This window comes from Cervus elaphus, chromosome 14 (genome assembly GCF_910594005.1).
Source record: "Cervus elaphus chromosome 14, mCerEla1.1, whole genome shotgun sequence".
NCBI classification, from domain to species: domain Eukaryota; kingdom Metazoa; phylum Chordata; class Mammalia; order Artiodactyla; family Cervidae; genus Cervus; species Cervus elaphus.
The window spans coordinates 74,705,645-74,724,087 of NC_057828.1; the positions used below are offsets into that span (position 1 = coordinate 74,705,645).

Below are 18,443 nucleotides of genomic sequence, written 5' to 3' on the forward strand. Positions count from 1 at the left end.
TTGCTTTCCTTGTCTATAAAGTATATCTCTTCCATAGAATTATATCAGGATGAAAAGCGGTAAGACATGTACAGTGCTTAATACAGGGCTTGGGGAATAGTAAACACATAATCAAGAGTAGCTAGCATCTTGAAGATATTAAAAAAAATACAGACCCCATGTAGTGACTGTCTGATGGATTCATCTAAATTTATAAGCTGATGATGCTAACAGTAATTTATCGATGATTTACTCACTGAACAAATATTTATTGAATATCTATGCTGCTAGTGACTGGTGATACAATGAAATGATAAGAAGGACCAGTGAGCCTATAGCCTCTCTCTACCCTAATCTCCCGGAACCCCAGACCAACTCTTCTACCAGACACTGCTATGTAGAGATAGCTGGGTATTTATTCAATATATATAGAGGTAGGTGCATATTTATATTCAATATATTGCAACCAATTTCTATTTCATCTCAGCCTACACATCCTTTTCATTTGCTGTCCTAAGCAATAAATGATGTGACTGTCCATAGAACAGCTGAGTCTCAGGGTCTTTTTAATGCTTTCTTTCTTTTATACTCCTACCAACCACCTCTCTCTCTGAAATATCTCTTGAACTCAATCTTCCTGCCACCACGTGATCTTGCCACCACCTTTGGTCCTCATCCGTTGCCTCAGTTATTGAGAAAGTTTGGCAGTTGGTCTTCTGTCCTCTAGGCTGGCATCCTCCAATCCATCTACCACCATGCTTAAGAGGGAATGACTCTAAAATATAAACCGATCATGGAAATTTTGCCTTAAAACCCCTTGATGAATAAAGTCAGTATTCTTTATCACGGCATCCAACACCCTTTATTATCAGGTTCCCCTTCACCATTCTAGTTACATCTCCTATCCCTTGACGGGACTCACTCTCAGTTCAGGGGCTTCCAATTCTAACTCTCCCCTGATGTCCCTTGCCCTTCCATGATTCCATTAATAGTTACACTACACTTTATCTGACTTCTCTTTCTGCACTTCCCTTCCTGCCTCCATAAAATTCTACTCATCCATCAAGGTCTGTCCTCTTTGAAAATGTACCTAAAATCCATATTCATGAAGACACATATACAGGCAACATGAATCTCTTTCTTCTACACTCTGTCTTTGCTAGTGTGGCTCACAACCAATGGGGCTGGCATTTGTTACGGGCACCTCTGTCTCTGCTAACAGAGATATGAGTTCCTGAGGATAAAGAGTTTTTTTTTTACCTCATCTTTGTGGTCCTGATTCCTAATCACTTTTGGATTACTGTTGGGGCTCCACAGGGGTCTGGTTTACGAGTCCTGTTGTAAACATTTGATGATTTGTTAGTGTTGTCTCCATCGTAATAGTTGGAATGCTGAACCTACATTTGAGTTAGAAGAAATTGAGGCTCATTTCCAAATCTTGTACTTATTTCCTTAATTATTAATTCTTCCTAGTGTTGACTTTCAATTGATTTTTGGTCCTTTGAGCTAATTACTTTGTGGTCCATGTGCACAAACCAGCTTGGCTCTCAGTTGATCACTAATTGATCTGATGAAAAAACAAAAATGAACCAAGACAGCTGTCTGGCTAATATAGCTGATGGATCAAACTGACTCATCAGCTCAAGCAAAGGGAGTGATAATTTTGGGGGTGGAAGTCCCGCCTCAGTCTCTCTCAAAGGTAATTTGTGAAGGAAAGGTTGTGATCCCTTGGTTGTCCTTGACCAACACTAAGACCCACTCACTTTTTCAGCACAGCGATCTCATTCTCCAGGCTGCTGTCCCGGAAGGCAGGTGACTTTTTGATGCACTTCAGGGCAAAGAGCTTCCCAGTTACCCTTTGTTTCACCAGGAAGACTTCCGAGAAAGCTCCTCTGAGTAGAAAACACCAAGAGATAAACATTAGTACTGGCAGGCTAGGGAACATTGCTGGAGACAAAAGCAAAGGGCAGATGAAAGAAGGTGTGGCCGGTAACTTGTTTCATCATCATCATGGGCACCATGGCGGATCCTATCTGACATGCCATCGTATTCTTTGACTCAGGGCTAGGAGGCTGGTTGCTCTTGCCTAGTTCCACGAGTTTGGAATGATTCTCAGAAACTCTGCTTTAGGTCCGGAAATTGCTCCTCTTGGCAAACCCATTAAGGAGAGGTCACTGCCGATCTTAGTGAGGCAGCATGTGACAGATTCTGTAAAGAAGAGCCTAACTATATGCTTATAACCCCGGCTGCTGTCTCTGAGAGACTGAAGCTTGGTGGTTCCCCGGGCAGGGCAGCCCTCTGGAAGCTCCTTAGTAAAGGACTCACTAAGCTGCTTTCAAAACACAGAGCTCAAGTAATTTACACCAGAAACACCAAGGGTGGAGACACTCCAGCTGCCGGTGAAGATGCATGAACAAGTGCCACAAGTGTACATTCTGAGAAAACTTAACTAAATAAAAAAAAAAGAGAGGTCACCACAGAGTCATTTACTTGTCTTCTCCTAACATGGTGTGGGCTTCCTTGATAGTTGGACAAGACTCGTGAGAGTCCCTTGGACTGCAAGGAGATCCCACCAGTCCATCCTAAAGGAGATCAGTCCTGAATATTCTTTGGAAGGACTGATGCCGAAGCTGAAACTCCAACACCTTGGCCATCTGATGCGAAGAACTGACTCATTTGAAAAGACCCTGATGCTGGGAAGGATTGAAGGTGGGAGGAGAAGGGGATGACAGAGATGGTTGGATGGCATCACTGACTCAATGGATATGAGTTTGAGTGAACTCCGGGAGCTGGTGATGGACAGGGAGGCCTGGCGTGCTGCATTCCGTGGGATTGCAAAGAGTCGGCTATGACTGAACGACTGAACTGAACTGAACTGAAAGAATCTGCCTGCAATGTAGGAGACCCCGATTTGATTCCTGGGTCATGAAGGTCCGCTAGAGAAGGGATAGGTTACCCACTCCAGTATTCTTGGGCTTCTCTTGTGGCTCAACAGGTAGAGAAATTCGCCTGTGTTGCGGGAGACCTGGGTTCACTCCCTGGGTTGGGAAGATCCTTGGAGAAGGAAAAGGCTACCCACTCCAGTATTCTGGTCTAGAGAATTCCACAGACTGTATAGTCCATGGGGTCACAAAGAGTCAGACATGACTGAGCGACTTTCACTTTCAACATGGTGTGGTCACTGCTTGGCAGTTAGAAGTAGCACTGAGATGGGGCTCTAACATGAGACAGAAAAGACTCCTCTATCAGTTTTAGATGGTGATGACTACTGTGATACAACCATCAGCGGCAAAGGGGCTGAGCATCCCTTGCTCAGTAGTATCTGTGAGGACAAAAAGCAGAGCCCAGCCACTCTGGGCAGGCTGTCTGAAGGTGAAGAGGCTGGAACCCAGTGAGGACACAGGGTTGGATTCCAGACTGCAGGCTCCTTGGTTTAAGGGCAGCGTGGGGGGCGTGGTGGTGGGGGGTCCTCTAAAGGCAAGGCCATAATAACATTTAGTGAACAGTGGATGCTGGAGCCTGATGTTAGAACCTCAGATTTTGGGTAACAAGTCATATACCCAGTTTCTTCATCTGAAAAGTGAGAATGTCAATAATATCTGATTCATAGGGATGTTGAGAAGAGTATGTGAGTTAGTATGCATAAAGTGCATGCAAATGTAGCCTGACATCTAGTTAACTACATGCGTAAAGTACTATTACTGTTAGAAGTACAATTTTAGGGGGAGCACAGGCTAGTAACAAGAGGAGACAGAGTTTAGGTGAGGAAGTAGCTGAGCCATCCTCTCCCCTGCCATCTGGGGACTCCAGCATGGAGGCCAAGTGGCAATCCAGCTTCTGTAAGGACGTCCGGAATCGGCATTAGAAACGCTTGGTGTTTCACATGCCTGTTTCCTGTTTCCCCCAGCTGCACGTGGAACCGAGTTAATTAGAGCCTTCAGAGCTTGCTCTATTCATTCATTCATTCACTCATCCCTCCAATCAAGATTTACTGAGTCTTAGACACTAGAGATAAAAACCAAAGTTTTTATTCTGCTCTTAAGCAGCCTGTAAATTAGTGAAGAGCCCAGACAAACGGGCAATTAGCATTCACTTTGAAAAATGTTACTAGGCTTTCCATGAATGCTGGTTGAGCTGACAGAACCTCTCTGTGTCAGGCCCTGGGATGAGTATTGGTCTGGCTTAGAATCTAGTGTGAGAAATAACACACAGACAGACCCGCAGGAAGTGCTGTGACCCCACAGGAAACAGACACTTAAGAGAGGGCCTCGGCTGTGCTTGGGAGGGTGGGTCACATACTGCGCAACCCCAGCAGAGGCCGTCACCTCAGAGCCACTGTATCCTTTCATACAATAATTACGATAACATTTTTGCTCTGGACAGCAAGCTAGAGAAAAGGACTACCCCCACCCCCCACCCCCCCCACCCCCCGCCGCCGCAATGTGTACAAAGCAACCTCTTGCGTCGGCTGAGAAGCACATCATCCTTGGCCCTCTGACTTAAGAACATGCCGAGCTCAGTCTTCAGGGCTCAGTGAGGGTGAGCCCAGGGCAAAATCAAGTTGGAAGTGATGCTTCAGGTGGGGGTGGGGAAGAAGCAGGATTAAAAGGCCTGCAAGTGCAGAACAGCAGGGAGGGGTGGGGCCGCTGGAGGGTGGTCCAGCCCCGTTTGTGACGGATGAGGCAGAGGATGAGGGGAGATGGATGTGGAGGGGCACCAGGTCCTATGCCTGGCTCTGGGTGGAAAAAGTTCATGTGTTTGTGTGATGGATGGATGGAGGGAAGGAGGTTGGATGGGTGAACGGACAGGAAGTTTGGACTGGGATTATCACTGCGTTCTACTCATCGTAAGACCTTGCTTTCCTTATTGTAAAAGGAGAGTTGAACCACATGGCCTGAAAGATTCCTTCCACCTGTGATGGTCTCAGGTTTGCCTTCAGATTTCTCCTTTTTGCCTGTATCTTTGGAACCACACGAGGATGGTTCCCTGATTTCAAAGCTGACACCCTCTCTGAGTCCACTTGGAAAATGAGATCAAACTAAGACCTTCCTGGGGGATCTATCCTGCAGTGGGTGGCATCTCCTAGGGTTGTGCGATGTTGTGGTAATTACTGCTCTTTCTGCTCAGGCTGCTTTATGCATGGTGTGTGTGTGTGTGTGTGTGTGTGTGAGGGGCAAGGGATTAGAAGACTTAACTGTGCCATCTGCCAGATGGGGGAGCAGAGAGCTAGTTTTGAGAGGCCAAGGTTGCGTGGGTCAGAAGGCAAGACGGGCCGAGCTTTGAGCTAAGAGCATTTGCTGTGATAGAACTTGATTTGAGTTTCCTGCTCTGAACAGTTTTCTGCTCTTGCTGGGAGTCTGAGTGTTAGAAAAGGAAGGGAGGAACCAAGAAGAAAAACCTCCTCCTGGGCCATGAAAAAAGGAGGCCTGGCCCTCGAAGACACATCCTCTGTAATGGATGAGTTTTGCCAAGTGTCCCTACAGCTGCCGAGGGCCCTGGAATTGTGGGTGATGTCTGGGCAGATTTCACAAAAGCCTCTTTCCCCTGATGGGTGGTTCCAGGGGAGCTGAGGACTAGGGGGAAGACGCCTTCATCATGAGATCCTGGTGCTTCCTGAACGGGGGAAGTCGGCGCTGCCCAGCTGCCCCTCTGACATCACCCGACCTGGGAATTGCCACGGGGTCTGCAGCCTGGGGCTGCCTGTCCCCATCCCGAGCACCGCAGAGGCGTCTTCTCCTGAGCTTCTGTTCAGCCTTAGCTGCTGCGGCAGCTGTGACTTGCCCCGTCTTGTCCGTCTGCTCCCCTCATGTTAGTGCTGGGCTGGGCACGTCAGAGCCACCAACAACACAAAACAGATGGCTGGCCGCCGGGTCCTGGCCCTTTAAATTCCAGTTTAGTATTCTGAGACCAGGAAGCTGTATTTTTCAAAAACCCCCTAGATTGAAATGATGCTAGGAAATTATTCATTTTCTTGACTGTGACAGTGATACTGTGGATATAGGAGAAAATGCCTTTGTTCTTAGGCGGTGCAGACAGAAGGAGTCAGAGGTGATGTGTCATGATGTATGCAACTTGTTTACAAATCGTTCAGTGAAGTGTGTAAATTTGTGTATATTTGTGTAAAGCAAATATAGTGAAATGTGAACAATTATTGGACTCAGGTATAGCAGAGTTCACTGTACTATTATTTCCCCTTTACTTAACATTTTCATAGTTAAAAGTTAGAGGCATAATAAGCTCCCCAGGCAGCTCCCATGTCCCCTGGGGTTTAGAAGCTGCTTGGCAGACCTCACTGAGCTCCTTGAGGGTGGCACGCCTCTGTCTCCAACAGTCCTATAGCTCGAGTCTGAGCAGACGGTGAATACACTCTTGTCGACCTGGGCTTCTTTTCCCCTCTTTCTCTGGATTTTTGGGATGCTTAGCAAAGCATTTTTGATTCACTCATGAGCTGTCTTTCCTGCCCAAACGCCCCTGCTAACCACCCCTGCCTTGGCAAAGGCCCTTCACGGAGAGCGGATGCTCTGAGGCCCGGGGTGGCCGCTGAGACCCTCCTATGTGCTGAGTACCACCCTTGCCTGGGGTGGGAGGGCCCAGGGGTCTTCTCTCAGGGTTGACCCGGCTCCTCTCTGGTATCAGAGACTGTGTGGGCAGCGTCATTGCCTGAGGTTACTGCTTCCTAGCCAGGCGGAGGGAGCTAAACTTAGCCAGAGTTGGCTCAAAGGAAAGCTGGCTTGTGTGGACAGCCCACGAAGGGCCCCTCGCATCCCTGGCCCAATTAGCCCAGACTAATTAGCTGACCAGCAGGAGTTCGGAGGCCATGGGAGCCGGTGGCCCGGAGCCGCTGCCAGCCTGCGTCAGAGGCTGGGGCCTCCTGGAGGCGAGGCAGGACTAAGTGGAGAGTCAGCCCCAGACAGGCGGTCTCTGCTCCCCCAGGCATGCATTCGCTGTCAAGGGGCAGGCACAGACACCCCAGAGGCGGGTAGGAGCTTGGCTATAACCTGACTTTATTTTTCCAACATGGTACTTCAGTACGCAGCCGAGAAGATGGTGGTGGCGGCGGTTGTGCATGTGTGCTCAGCCGTGTCTGACTCTTTGCGACCCCATGGACTGCAGCCCGCCAGGCTCCTCTGTCCACGGGATTCTCCAGGCAAGAATACTGGAGTGGGTCGCCGTGCCCTCCTCCAGGGGATCTTCCCAATCCAGGGATCGAACCCAGCAGACGGATTCTTCACTGTCTGAGCCACCAGGAAAGTCCAAGAATACTGGAGTGAGCAGCCTATCTCTTCTCCAGGGGAATCTTCCTGACCCAGGAATCGAACTGGGGTCTCCTGCATTGCAGGCGGATTCTTTACCAGCCGAGCTACCAGGGAAGCCCCAGAAGATGGTGATGGTGGGTGGGAGGCAATTTAGGTGTGTGTAACCCATTGGCTTCCAAGCCTCAGAAGCACCACCTTCTGTCGACAGCAGACAGTGGGTTTGACCTGTTCATTGGGGTGGGGAGTGGAATGAGGAAGCCAGGGGAGGAGGCCCAGGAAGGTTCAGGTCACAGGATCCCTGGAAGTGCTCCAGAACTCCTCTTCCCTGCAACCAGGGCAGGACTCACACGTTGTTATGAATCTGGAAGCAGGGCGGGGGCCTCGGGGGTGAGAAGGCAGAACCTTGGGGAGAGGGCTGAACTGACTCTGTATCACCCCAGGTGCCTTTCCCTGAATTCCCCGCTGAAGCCCCTCCTCTGCTCCTGCGACCTGTTGAGACAGTGTAGCTGCTGGCCCAGGACAGCTGTCTCCAACCACCGCCCCCCACACAGCAGGCAGCCCCAGCCTTGGCCCCGGGACTCACGAGCCCAGCACTTCCATGAAGATGAAGGTTTTCCGGATGTTGGTGGTCTGTTTCTTCCAGGAACTGCAGTCATCTTCTTCCTTTCGACCCATCGCCTCCAGAGTTGAAGCTTCTGGGGATGCTTGGTTTGAGGAAGGGAAGAAAGAGTCTGATCAGCTAATTTCTCCAATAGGATGAGAGCAAGTTGTAAGAAGGATCTATAACACTCACAACCTTCATGTAACAACTAGGAGTAAGGACGGAGAGCAAACTCTGGATAACTGGCAAAAATAAGTTACATTACCATGACAGATTTTATTGACAGTCCACTACATGCCCATTGGGCTTGTCCCATGCTCACAGGGTTTAGACTCTAGTAATGGAAACTCCCCCTTGTACGAATGTCTTTAAGGACAATAACACATTTATGAATAGATTAACATGGGACTATCCACCTTGATGGGGCTTCCCCAGTGGCTCAGAGGGTAAAGCGTCTGCCTGCAATGTGGGAGACCTGGGTTTGATCCCTGGGTTGGGAAGATCCCCTGGAGAAGGAAATGGCCACCTACTCCAGTATTCTTGCCTGGAGAATCCCATGGACAGAGGAGCCTGGTAGGCTACAGTCCATGGGGTCGCAAAGAGTTGGGCACGACTGAGTGACTTCACTTTCTTTCTTTCTATCCACCTTGAAGGGATCTGACCTGTATATGAAACTAGTGCTTCCCTGCTGGCTCAGACAGTGAAGAATCTGCCTGCAATGCTGGAGACCCAGGTTTGATCCCTAGGTGGGGAAGATCCCATGGAGAAGGAAATGACAGCCCAAAGTTTTTTTATTGATTCAGACTACCGAGTCAGCTGGACTTCTCTCTATTATCACAGCTTGGCTGCCTGCTCCAATCACTACTATTCTTAACTTCTCTCCTACTATTCTGAGTTAAGTGAATGAATAGTAGATGAATGAGCATTGTGCTGTTTCCTTTGCAACGCCCACAGCATTTAGCACAGTGCTGTAAAAATAGTTCCTCATTAAAATCTGAATGGAAATGTGCCCCGAGTTTATATTAGGCTTCTCTCAATATTAAATACTGTATTTATTCAACGGTCAGCACCTACGATGTGCCAGGGGCTGTATGTACCCTATCTGATTCCCCCTAAATAGTACCTTTGGTAAACTCTCTTCATCCGTCAGTGTGTGTCATTTGTTTTCCTGATTGACGTAATAAGAACTGGAGAGCCAGAGAAGTAGTCTTAGATCCTCGTGCAGTAGGTAGAGCAGATCTCAAATCTTTTATAAGGATGATTCAGGATGTATCTGAAGACCAGATCATCTAGCCAAGATTATAGGGCTGATGATCTGCATTTGATTTCTTATTCAAGATTAGGAACAGAAGCTATGTATCCCCTACTGTATTACACTGCATTCTAGCCTCCTGCCGCCTAGTTCTGTGGTCTTTTTAGTGTTTTTTAATACGTTTCTAGACAAATGGGTTCCTGTTACATTTCACTGCAAGGTAACGTTGCTTGTGGTACTCAGGGTATAACCCAGTGGTCAGATGAAGAACGTAGGTGGTTGCCCTGGCTTTCAAAGGGCCAGAAGACTGGAGAAGTCAGGAACCAAGCAAGTGAGCTAATATGTACACAGTGACAAAGCCTGGGTAAACCATGAAAGAACAGAACCTGAGCTTGTTACAGAGACAGTCAGGTCTCCCTGGTCTTCTTTAGGGGAAGCTCAGGGAGGACTCGTGTCATAAAGTAGCTTCTAGGTTCTTTTCTGCATTTAAGTCATACCTGGGAGGCCTAAGACCCTGGAAATAAGAAGAATGTGACCAAGTGTGGTCCTTGCTAGGAGGAAGAGGCGTGGAAAGACTGACAATTCTGGCCCAAGTGGATCCTGGGAAGGAGATGGGGAGACAGATGGTGTAGCTGGCAGAAGTATACATTTTGGTTTTTAAACCTCTTGCAGTAAGCACCCATCCAGGACCAGAGGAGATCAAGGAATGTGGATGGGTGGGCTCCCCAGGACCCTGATGGTGGGAGACTGTAAGCCTAGGAGGAACTCCGACTGCAACCGCATTGAACAGTCACCTCTGGGCAGGCTTAGAGGTGGGTGGTAAAACAGTGTCACATGGCCTGCAGGGACTCCAGAAGCTCCCCAGGGCCCGAGGGGGCTGCAGCTGGCTTGGACAAGCTCGTGATGTCTAACCGTGCTCCATGCTCGGTGGCCCCATGTTGTTAGCATGGAATCAGCCACCATGGGAGTATTGACTCCATGGAAACAGGCAAATGCTACCAACAGGGCTTCTCTTCCCCTCCTTCCCTCAGCCCCCAAGAACCAGACGGTAAACATCTACCAGCTCACCTCTGCCCACGGCCCTGGAGAGGGGATATATAACTACCAGAGTGCCTGTCAACCAGAGTCCAGAAGAGACTGCTATAATCAGGGCTTCTTGGATGGAAGCAAATGTCTGCGATCAGGGCTTTAGTGGAAGGTGTCAGCATGACACCCTGGGGGCCAGATGGAGCCAGGTGCATGGCAGAGGTCACTGGACAGCCTCTGGCAAGATCCCTGAGAGCCGGGGTCCGAGGCCCCTGATAAGTCTGGGGTCCCCTTCTCCCTGCCACTAACAGGTTAAGTAAGTACCTTAGACATAGAAGGCCACCTTGAAATAGAACAGGAGGAAAGGTTATCTCAAGGCTGTGTATTTTCTTCAAAGACACTGGATCAGCTAAATGAGACACTTTATTAAACATGAGGTCATATGTTTATGGACAAGGTTACAATGGACAAGGTCAAATGTAAAGTTTTCCTTTTTGCTGTCTGGTAAGGCCTCTTCATGTGAAGAGTTGACTCACTGGAAAAGACCCTGATGCTGGGAGGGATTGGGGGCAGGAGAAGGGGACGACAGAGGATGAGATGACTGGATGGCATCACCGACTCGATGGACATGAGTTTGAGTGGATTCCGGGAGTTGGTGATGGACAGGGAGGCCTGGCGTGCTGCGATTCATGGGGTCGCAAAGAGTCAGACACGACTGAGCAACTGAATTGAACTGAACTGAACTGAAGGCTGGAGTTCATGGGGAAGGCTTTATAGGAATTAAAGAAGCTACATTTCCTTTGTACATTTCAGTCTAGTGTGTAAATGTGCAACTTGGCTATATAATACATGCTAAGTCACTTTAGTCATGTCTGACTCTGTGCAACCCTATGGACTGTAGCCGACCAGGCTCCTCTGTCTGTGGGATTCTCCAGGCAAGAATGCTGGAGTGGGTTGCCATGCCCTTCTCCACCCAGGGATTGAACCCATGTCTCTTACGTCGCCTCCCTTGGCAGATGGGTTCTTTACCGCTAGTGCCACCTGGGAAGCCCCAAAGAGGCTCTTATTATGAAAGACACATGTGGGCAATGATCAGCATTCTTTAGCATTGGGTCCAGCCACACGTAGACCCGGTGTACTCCTCCTTCATATCTCTAGGCCCATTGGTTGATTTGTTCCTTTCAGCAGGATGGCAGCCCAGAGGGACCACAGCAGCTGAGGGTCCAGGCATGGGCCAGCGGAGGACCCACCAGCAATGTGATGGGCTGATCTTGAACTTTGAGAGCACAGTCTCCGAGGTGGAGACAAATGAACTCTGACTGGCAGAGACTGCTTTGGGGAAAATGAAATATTAGAATAGAGGGCTATCTTTAGCCAGGTACTATTCTGCAGGTTCTTAGCCCCAAATCTAGCAGCTTCCACTTATCAGAGTTATTGGCAGCTGGACTTGGATCAAATGCATCTTACTGTCTAAACACACAACAGCCGAGAAGTCTTGAAGGCTGTAGGGGATGAGGGTCAAGGCTTGGACCCTAAAAGGAGCCAATTAACAGCATTAGTTTGTGCGACTCCCTCTGTGTCTCCCCCTCCATAGAACAACAGGCCTGCAGACACTTGGCCCTTTTCCAATTAAGGAGCCAACCAAGAGCCTTCTTTCCAGTGCACGCCCACCGACAGGGCGGGCATCACTCCCCTTTCTGGAGCCCCCTTGGATTGATGGTCTCACTCTCCAGGAGGCATCACCACTTCATTAGCAGCTCTGTACTCACTGTTCCTTCTTTCCCATTGCTCTTAAATAGCTTAAAAAACAGAGTATTCTTAGTCTAAGCTCAGTTATAGGAAAACATCTTTCCCGCCCACCCCTCCTCCCATACACTCCATCCTAACAATTCAGTTCCATCTTCCAAGCCACGTGGAAAGCTCAGGGCCCCCGTTTGAAACCCCACTTCAGTCCCACTTCATTCCCTCCTTGACCTTGGAGAAACCTCAGGACCTTGCTGCCCCTGTGCGCTGGGGGCCTGACTGTGGACTCTGAGCTGGGGCGGGGCGGGGGCGGCCTGCTACTGCTGCCTCTTGCTTCTCTGCCTGAAAATCCTTCCCCTCCTCTCTCGACTTCTGTAATCGAGGCCCTTTCAGTGGAGGGAAAAAAAAAGAAAAACAAATTCTGAGGAGGTTGAAACTCCAATATTGTTTTCACTTGGTTCTAAAGTGATCCCCGCAGGGCAATGCCTGGCTCCTAGTTCCTGCTCCGTTGTGTGGTCTCCCGCAAGACCGTGGCCTTCCTGATCTCTTGAGAGAAACTTTCATAGCTGCGAGTGCGGGGAGGGGGGGAGGCCGGGAAGACCGCGGATGGAAAAGTTCTTCCTAAAGGACAGGCTGTACAGCCTTCGGGTGGGCGCTGCCCCTGATCATGACCCTTTCTGAGCTTCTGGGAATGGGCTGGTGGCATCCAGCCTGGCTATTTATGAGATGCTGGTGAGAGATGCTCAGGCTGTGAGCCTGGGGGGCAGGCATGCCTCACATACTTCTTCCACGGAACATTGCTGTCCTTCTCTCCTTCCCAGGCTCCATCTGGTCACAGGGGGCGGTGGGGGGGCGGGCAGTACTAGCTCTAGACAGAACTCGAAGGCAGGGCCCTCGCCATTGTCATCACCATATCCCAAAGGGATCAAGTCACATCCTGACCCCACCTACCCTGGGCCCTCTCTCCCTGGACCCTGCCTGCCCTGATCCGCATGGCTTCCTTAGCCGAAGTTTTCTATTTTGGGTCATAACCACATAAGACTCTGCTCTGAGGTGCTTTAAAAAAAAAAAAGAATCAGCAGGGCTAATTGCTTCAGAGTGTCACTCCACCTGATCGAATGTCCCCAAATCTCAGGGGCACCACGTTTGAATCCAGAAGAATTCAATTCAATGCAGTCCAAATGTATATCTCCCAAACCCACAGTAGGTTTCTAAGCTGGATTCGAGTAAACTGGGGGAGATGGACACAGGGAAGGGGAGAATCTTGGAGCAGCAGGTCTGCCGCCTAAACCCACAGATAATGGCTCTCAACTCTGTCTATGCGAAGGGCCTTCCCCAGGGTCTCACCTGAGGCTTCTGAGTGAGGAGGTGTGGATGACTCGGGGGGCATGCTGGGCAGGCCTCAGAGCCTTCCTGTGGGGCCAGGTGTGGCTCTTTCACAGACCCCAGAGGGATCAGCCCATCCTAAGACAGCTTCTGGAATTTTCCACTCCCTGAGAGCATGACTCAGAAAGGGCCGTGGGTCTTGGGAGGGGGGTTATCAGTTGGCTCATCTTTCATAGGAATGTACTCTCTGTCTCCAGGCTGGGGCACACAGAACCAGAGGAATATATACATTGTCTGGCCATAAAGGGGCTAAAAGACCAACGCTGGGACAGATTCTGGCCCAGGCCCCATGTTTTCCTGGACTAAACTGCACTTCTCATCATCCTCTGGACTGGGAAGTGAGCTGGAAAGAGGTCAAGTTCTGGCTCCAGTCTTGGCTCGGCTGTGAGCTGTGCAGCCCCAGGCAGAGTCCTGTACATCTCTGGGCTTTCACCTTTTCCTTAGTAGAAACAGGAAAATGAACTAGATTGGGGTTCCTTGACATTTGTTTATTTTTTAGAAATATTTGTCCCAGGAGATTCTGCAACCAAAGTGGATTTGCTATCCGCCACTTCTTGGAGAGTCAAGATCCGTGTTAGCTTATTAAAGGCTCTGAGAGTTTTAAAGACACCTGCTTCATGTTCCGTAAGCTGGCGTCTCCCAACTTTACGAGATTGTAATTGTAAATTCTTTCCTTATGCAACTCCTACAAGCATCCAGAAGACCTAGACTTGCTCAGAGCCTGCTGGGGAAAGTGGAGACTGGGCCAGCTCTGATGCTCTGTGATTGCATACTTGAGCAATATATGACATTTCCAGCAGCCTGCTGTCATCACTTACAGCCCTGCTCTTCTCCTGGTGCGCAGGCACGTGGCCGGGCCTTGTGCATGCTGTCAGAACCCATCTCCGACCATGGGCTGCAGCTCAAGTGGCTGGTCCGCTTTCCTGGGCCTGTGTCCTCGACCCAAAAGGCCCCTGGACACTTCTTGATGGACAGACCCTTCCAGGAACACCAGCTGCCTCCCCAGCCCTTCCCCTAATCTGGCGCCTCCAAAGCCAACTCTGCACGCCAGCTTCTGTCCACCCCCCCACCGCCCCCAGTCACTGAGGAAGGTTGTTTTTCAATTGCCTCCTGCAGTTTACTTCACTCTCAAACCCACATTTAAGTTTAATCAAACCCTGCCGCACTGACAAGCCAGAATTCACAATCTGCTTAAGGCTTACTGTGTGCCTCTTGTTGAGGAAATAAAGAGGAAATAAGGGGTTTGGTTGGCGGCTGAGGGGTCGACATATGAGTCACTGGAGAGAGCTGGGCGTGTTCCTTATTCTTCGTGTGTTCGGTTTTATCCTCTGCTGAATGGGACTAATGATCCCCGCTGTCTCTATTTCCCAGAATTCCTGTGGGTGTCCAATACATCAATGGGCACAAAAGCATGCTGCAGCCTATCAAGCCGTGAGCCCACTTTACAGGCACGTGGATGGACCGCTGGGGGTAGGGGGAGAGGGGACACAATTTAAATAGGGGTGAGCACACGGCAGGAGACATGAGTCTGCTGTTTCCTCAGTGGGTCTCAGCTCCTACGTGCCTCTCAACTGTGACCCCTTCTCGCTGTGATTCTAAAGTGCCTGAGGACAAATAACACTTCATACATCATGGTCCTGAAATACAGACCAACGATTTTATCTGCTCCTCTCCCCAAAAGAGATCGACTGGAGTACAGAGGGAGCCCTGCCCGAGTTGGGTTTCTCCGTGGGCTGATCTCCATCGGGGCACCTAGTTCTGAGCTGTGTTCAAGGGTCTCATTATTTTTTAAATTAATTAATTAATTTTGATTGGCAGATAATTACTTTACAATATTGTGATGGTTTTTGCCGTACATAACCAACAGGAATCAGCCACAGGTATACATGTGTCTCCCCCATCCTGGACGCCCCCTCCCACCTCCCTCCCCACCCCGTCCCTCTGGGTTGTCCCCGAGCACTGGCTTTGGGTGCCCTGCTTCATGCACCGAGCTTGCACTGGTCATCCATTTTGCATACGGTAATATACAAGTTTCAATGCTATTCTCTCACATCATCCCACCTAGGCTTAACTGTGTGTCTGCCACACTTTGCCTTTAAGACCCTTTCCCACACGGGAGGTGGGGGAGAGCGGGGGTGGGGGGCGCGTCGTTGGTACCCAAGTGGGGCTCGCTGTACTGCGCCCCTGGGAGGTTGAGAGGAGGGATCGCGGGGAGTGGAAGCAGGAGGAAGGACCGTCTTGAGCTCACTATGGCCGTGGGTTACGCCACTCGAGAAGCTTCCCCTTCCCCACACCCCGCTCCGGGACACCGACAACCATCCACAGCCCTTGCAGCGCCCGCACCCCCCCCCCCCAACCCCGTCGTTAGCTCGCATTCACGCAGGCGGCTGCCCGGCCCCAGCCCCCTCGCCCTTGACCAGCGGTTGTAGCGCCGGCTCGCAGCCTGTTTGCAGACAGCCGCCCTCCCTCATTCATGCCGCAGCTCATTCACTCCGCTGCCTCAGGCAGGCTGCGGCTGGGCCCCAGGGCTTATTTATTTCTGGCCGCTTGTCTGTGTGTGAATGGGGGACAGGGAGCCAGCGAGGCGCCGTCCTCCTAGAGCGAGATACATCTCCGTCGCCGCCGGGAATTGCACCCAGACCCTCAGGTGCTCACTGCCGCAGACTGAACCCCTGGGCCATGCCTGTGCTGGGCGCTTTCTCTGAAATCTCTCTAATGTCTCTCAAGGGAGGGATCGTTGACCCCATTTTGCAGTGCAGGTACTGACAGGTGGAGATATTAAGAAAAATGACCTAAATCTAACACAGGAGGGGACAGAGCGGGGCACAAGCCCCAGCCCGTCAGACCCCCCGCAGCGGTCTCCCTGTCCACCCCGCACCCCTCCCCACGTGGAACCTGTTGCCTCTTTCCTGGAGGTGGTTGTTGGAATTTCACTTACCTCCGACCTCATCCTCAGGGTGCTCTCCTGTAACCCCACCACCAGACTGATTGCTCCTGGAACACGTGGCTGGCTCCCATGATCTGGGAAGCCTGGATCTCTCAGCTTTCTCAAATTTACACCGAGGCTGGACATCTATCTAATGCCTAAGTGACTCCTGACTCCAGCTCAAACCTTGTCTCTCTCTAACCTTGAGCTTCTTTCCGAAAGTTTTGCCCTATCTTTCTAAAGAGTGCTCTTAATACACATACAAACACCCACACCCACACACAGCCATCTGAAGTGTAGTATCATGGAAAGGTCTCTGATTCTATCAGAAGATCTGGGTGCAAATACCGCTGTCATCAAACGGATACGACCAGTATCCAGTTTTGCCTGGTGGAGCCTCAGAGGAAATGCGATTCGCCCCACCAACCCTACGGGCTTGTCTTAAAGATGATTAGAAGCACACTCACTGTCAAGTGTGGTCCCCACATCAGGTATTACTAAGCGCTTTGTGCTATGGCCTGTGGGGTCTTGTCTTTGGTCCTAGATAAAGCTTCAGTCAAGTAAGACTGCCGGGGTCGGACTGTCTCCAGCCTCTGATATGAGAAAGATGGTCTCCTTACCCAAGAGGGAACCCTCTTGACTCCCGTGACCCTTCTCAGAGATTTTCCTCTTCATCAGTTGATCTGATTCCAGAACAAGCAGCAGGCCAGCCATGCGGTGCTGCCAGGGCAGCGGTGAGAGAGCCCGGACAACTGCCTCCGGGAGCTTCAGGGTTAATGTTCGTGCGTCAAAGTTACGTGGAGAGAAGGGGCCCCAGCGCGGATGGGGGTGGTGGTGGCGAGTCCAGACCTCCTGTGACCATTGTGACCTGAGAACTGAACTAGGGAAGTTGCAAGACGGAGGGGCAGACAGACGCGCCCCCGGGGAAGGTGAGGGAGGAGCCGCGTGACTGACGGCGGTGCCTGCGCTGAGCTCTGCATCCTAACGTAGCCGGGGACCTGCCAGGACGGACTGAGGCTGGTCTGCCTTCCTTGGGTCTGTGAAGCCACAGGCTGTTTACTAACCTCCTTTTCCACCCCCGCACTGGCTCTCCTAATCCTCACAACAACCGAACAGGTAGGGAGGACCAGAACAGGGCACTGCCCAATTTGACAGATGGGTCAGAGGTTAAGAGATGCAGGCAGGGCAGTGAGGATGCTGGAACTCCTGACACCCTGCACATGGCCGGCTCCTCCAGGCACAGAGCCGACAGGACTGTCCCTGGAATGCAGGCAGGCATGGCAGGTGAGGCGCATACGAATATTTTGCTCCCCTTTCTCTGCCCAGAAGGTTTCCACTCAAACCAGCCCTGAAGTTATGGCCAGATGACTGCCTGCCCCCCACCCCCCACGAGATTCCCTCCCAGACCTCCATTCAGACTTATCCTCCCAGGCAGCCACAACTTCCCTCTGACACCTCCAGAGTCAGGCAAAACCGGACCTGGGGCTGAAATCAACACCCAAGTTGCTTGCAGGAGTGGCTGTTCAAACCCACTCTCTTGGTTCCAGCTGCCTCCGGCCGAGGGAAAAAAGCTCCCCGGACCAAATAAAGAAGCAGGTTCATCTTACCCAGGGACTCCGAGAGAATGGTCCTTGCTGGTCCTCCCACTCCAGCTCCTACAGGTCTGGGAGGCTAAGCGGCTCCAGCGCTTCAACAATACACCGAATTAAAGGGGAGGAATGCAGAGGTTTTCTTCCCCAGGACCGTAACCAAGCAGCCTTAAAGGGGAGGAAAAGGAGCTAGGGCGGCTTGCATGTCTCCTTCCTTTCCTCTGCCTTTCCTTCCCTCTGAGCAGATCCAGAAAAAATCCTTTTGCCCAGGGCCCCACTTACGCTGCATGTGTGATTGTGTTTGTGTTGACATGTGTGATGCAGAGAGGGGAAGAATCAAAGGCAAAAACAAAATGACAAAGATTGCTATTGGCCTGAATGGGGTGGTAACAGAAAGTCAGAGACTGCCTGCCTCAGTCTCCTTCTTAACCACTCAGCAGCTGGTGTATGTTTCAGATATCTTCCAGAGCAATAAGACATCTATACTGGCTGCAGGTCCCCCCGGGTCTCACAGAACGGGAGGAGAAGCACTTGGATGTCCCTTGGGGGGACACGGTGCTGGACGGTTTCACCCGACATCGGTGATGCCTCCCCTGTTTCTAGAAGCAAAGCATTCCGATCCCCAAGTCTGCCATCCTCTTTTCAGTCCTAACCTGTTGGCCCCCAAGGAGACCATTCCCCTCCT

The 18,443-nt window shown here is 50.8% G+C and overlaps 1 protein-coding gene across 2 annotated transcripts in view; it reads right to left on the reverse strand.

The window, feature by feature from the left end:
* Positions 1 to 17,859, reverse strand: part of CAMK1G (calcium/calmodulin dependent protein kinase IG) — a 31,177-nt gene extending 13,318 nt beyond the window's left edge. The window contains exons 1-3 of one of the 2 annotated variants that reach the window (XM_043923573.1): positions 17,777 to 17,859; positions 7,819 to 7,939; positions 1,743 to 1,871 (exon numbers count right to left, since the gene is read on the reverse strand). In XM_043923573.1, the coding sequence (XP_043779508.1) occupies positions 1,743 to 1,871; positions 7,819 to 7,910 (221 nt within the window). In that variant the 5' untranslated portion in view covers positions 7,911 to 7,939; positions 17,777 to 17,859. Of the gene's footprint in view, positions 1 to 1,742; positions 1,872 to 7,818; positions 7,940 to 16,789; positions 16,911 to 17,776 lie in introns of those variants that run through there. The other variant, XM_043923572.1, reaches the window with a different exon arrangement.
* Between the last annotated feature and the right edge of the window lie 584 nt (positions 17,860 to 18,443).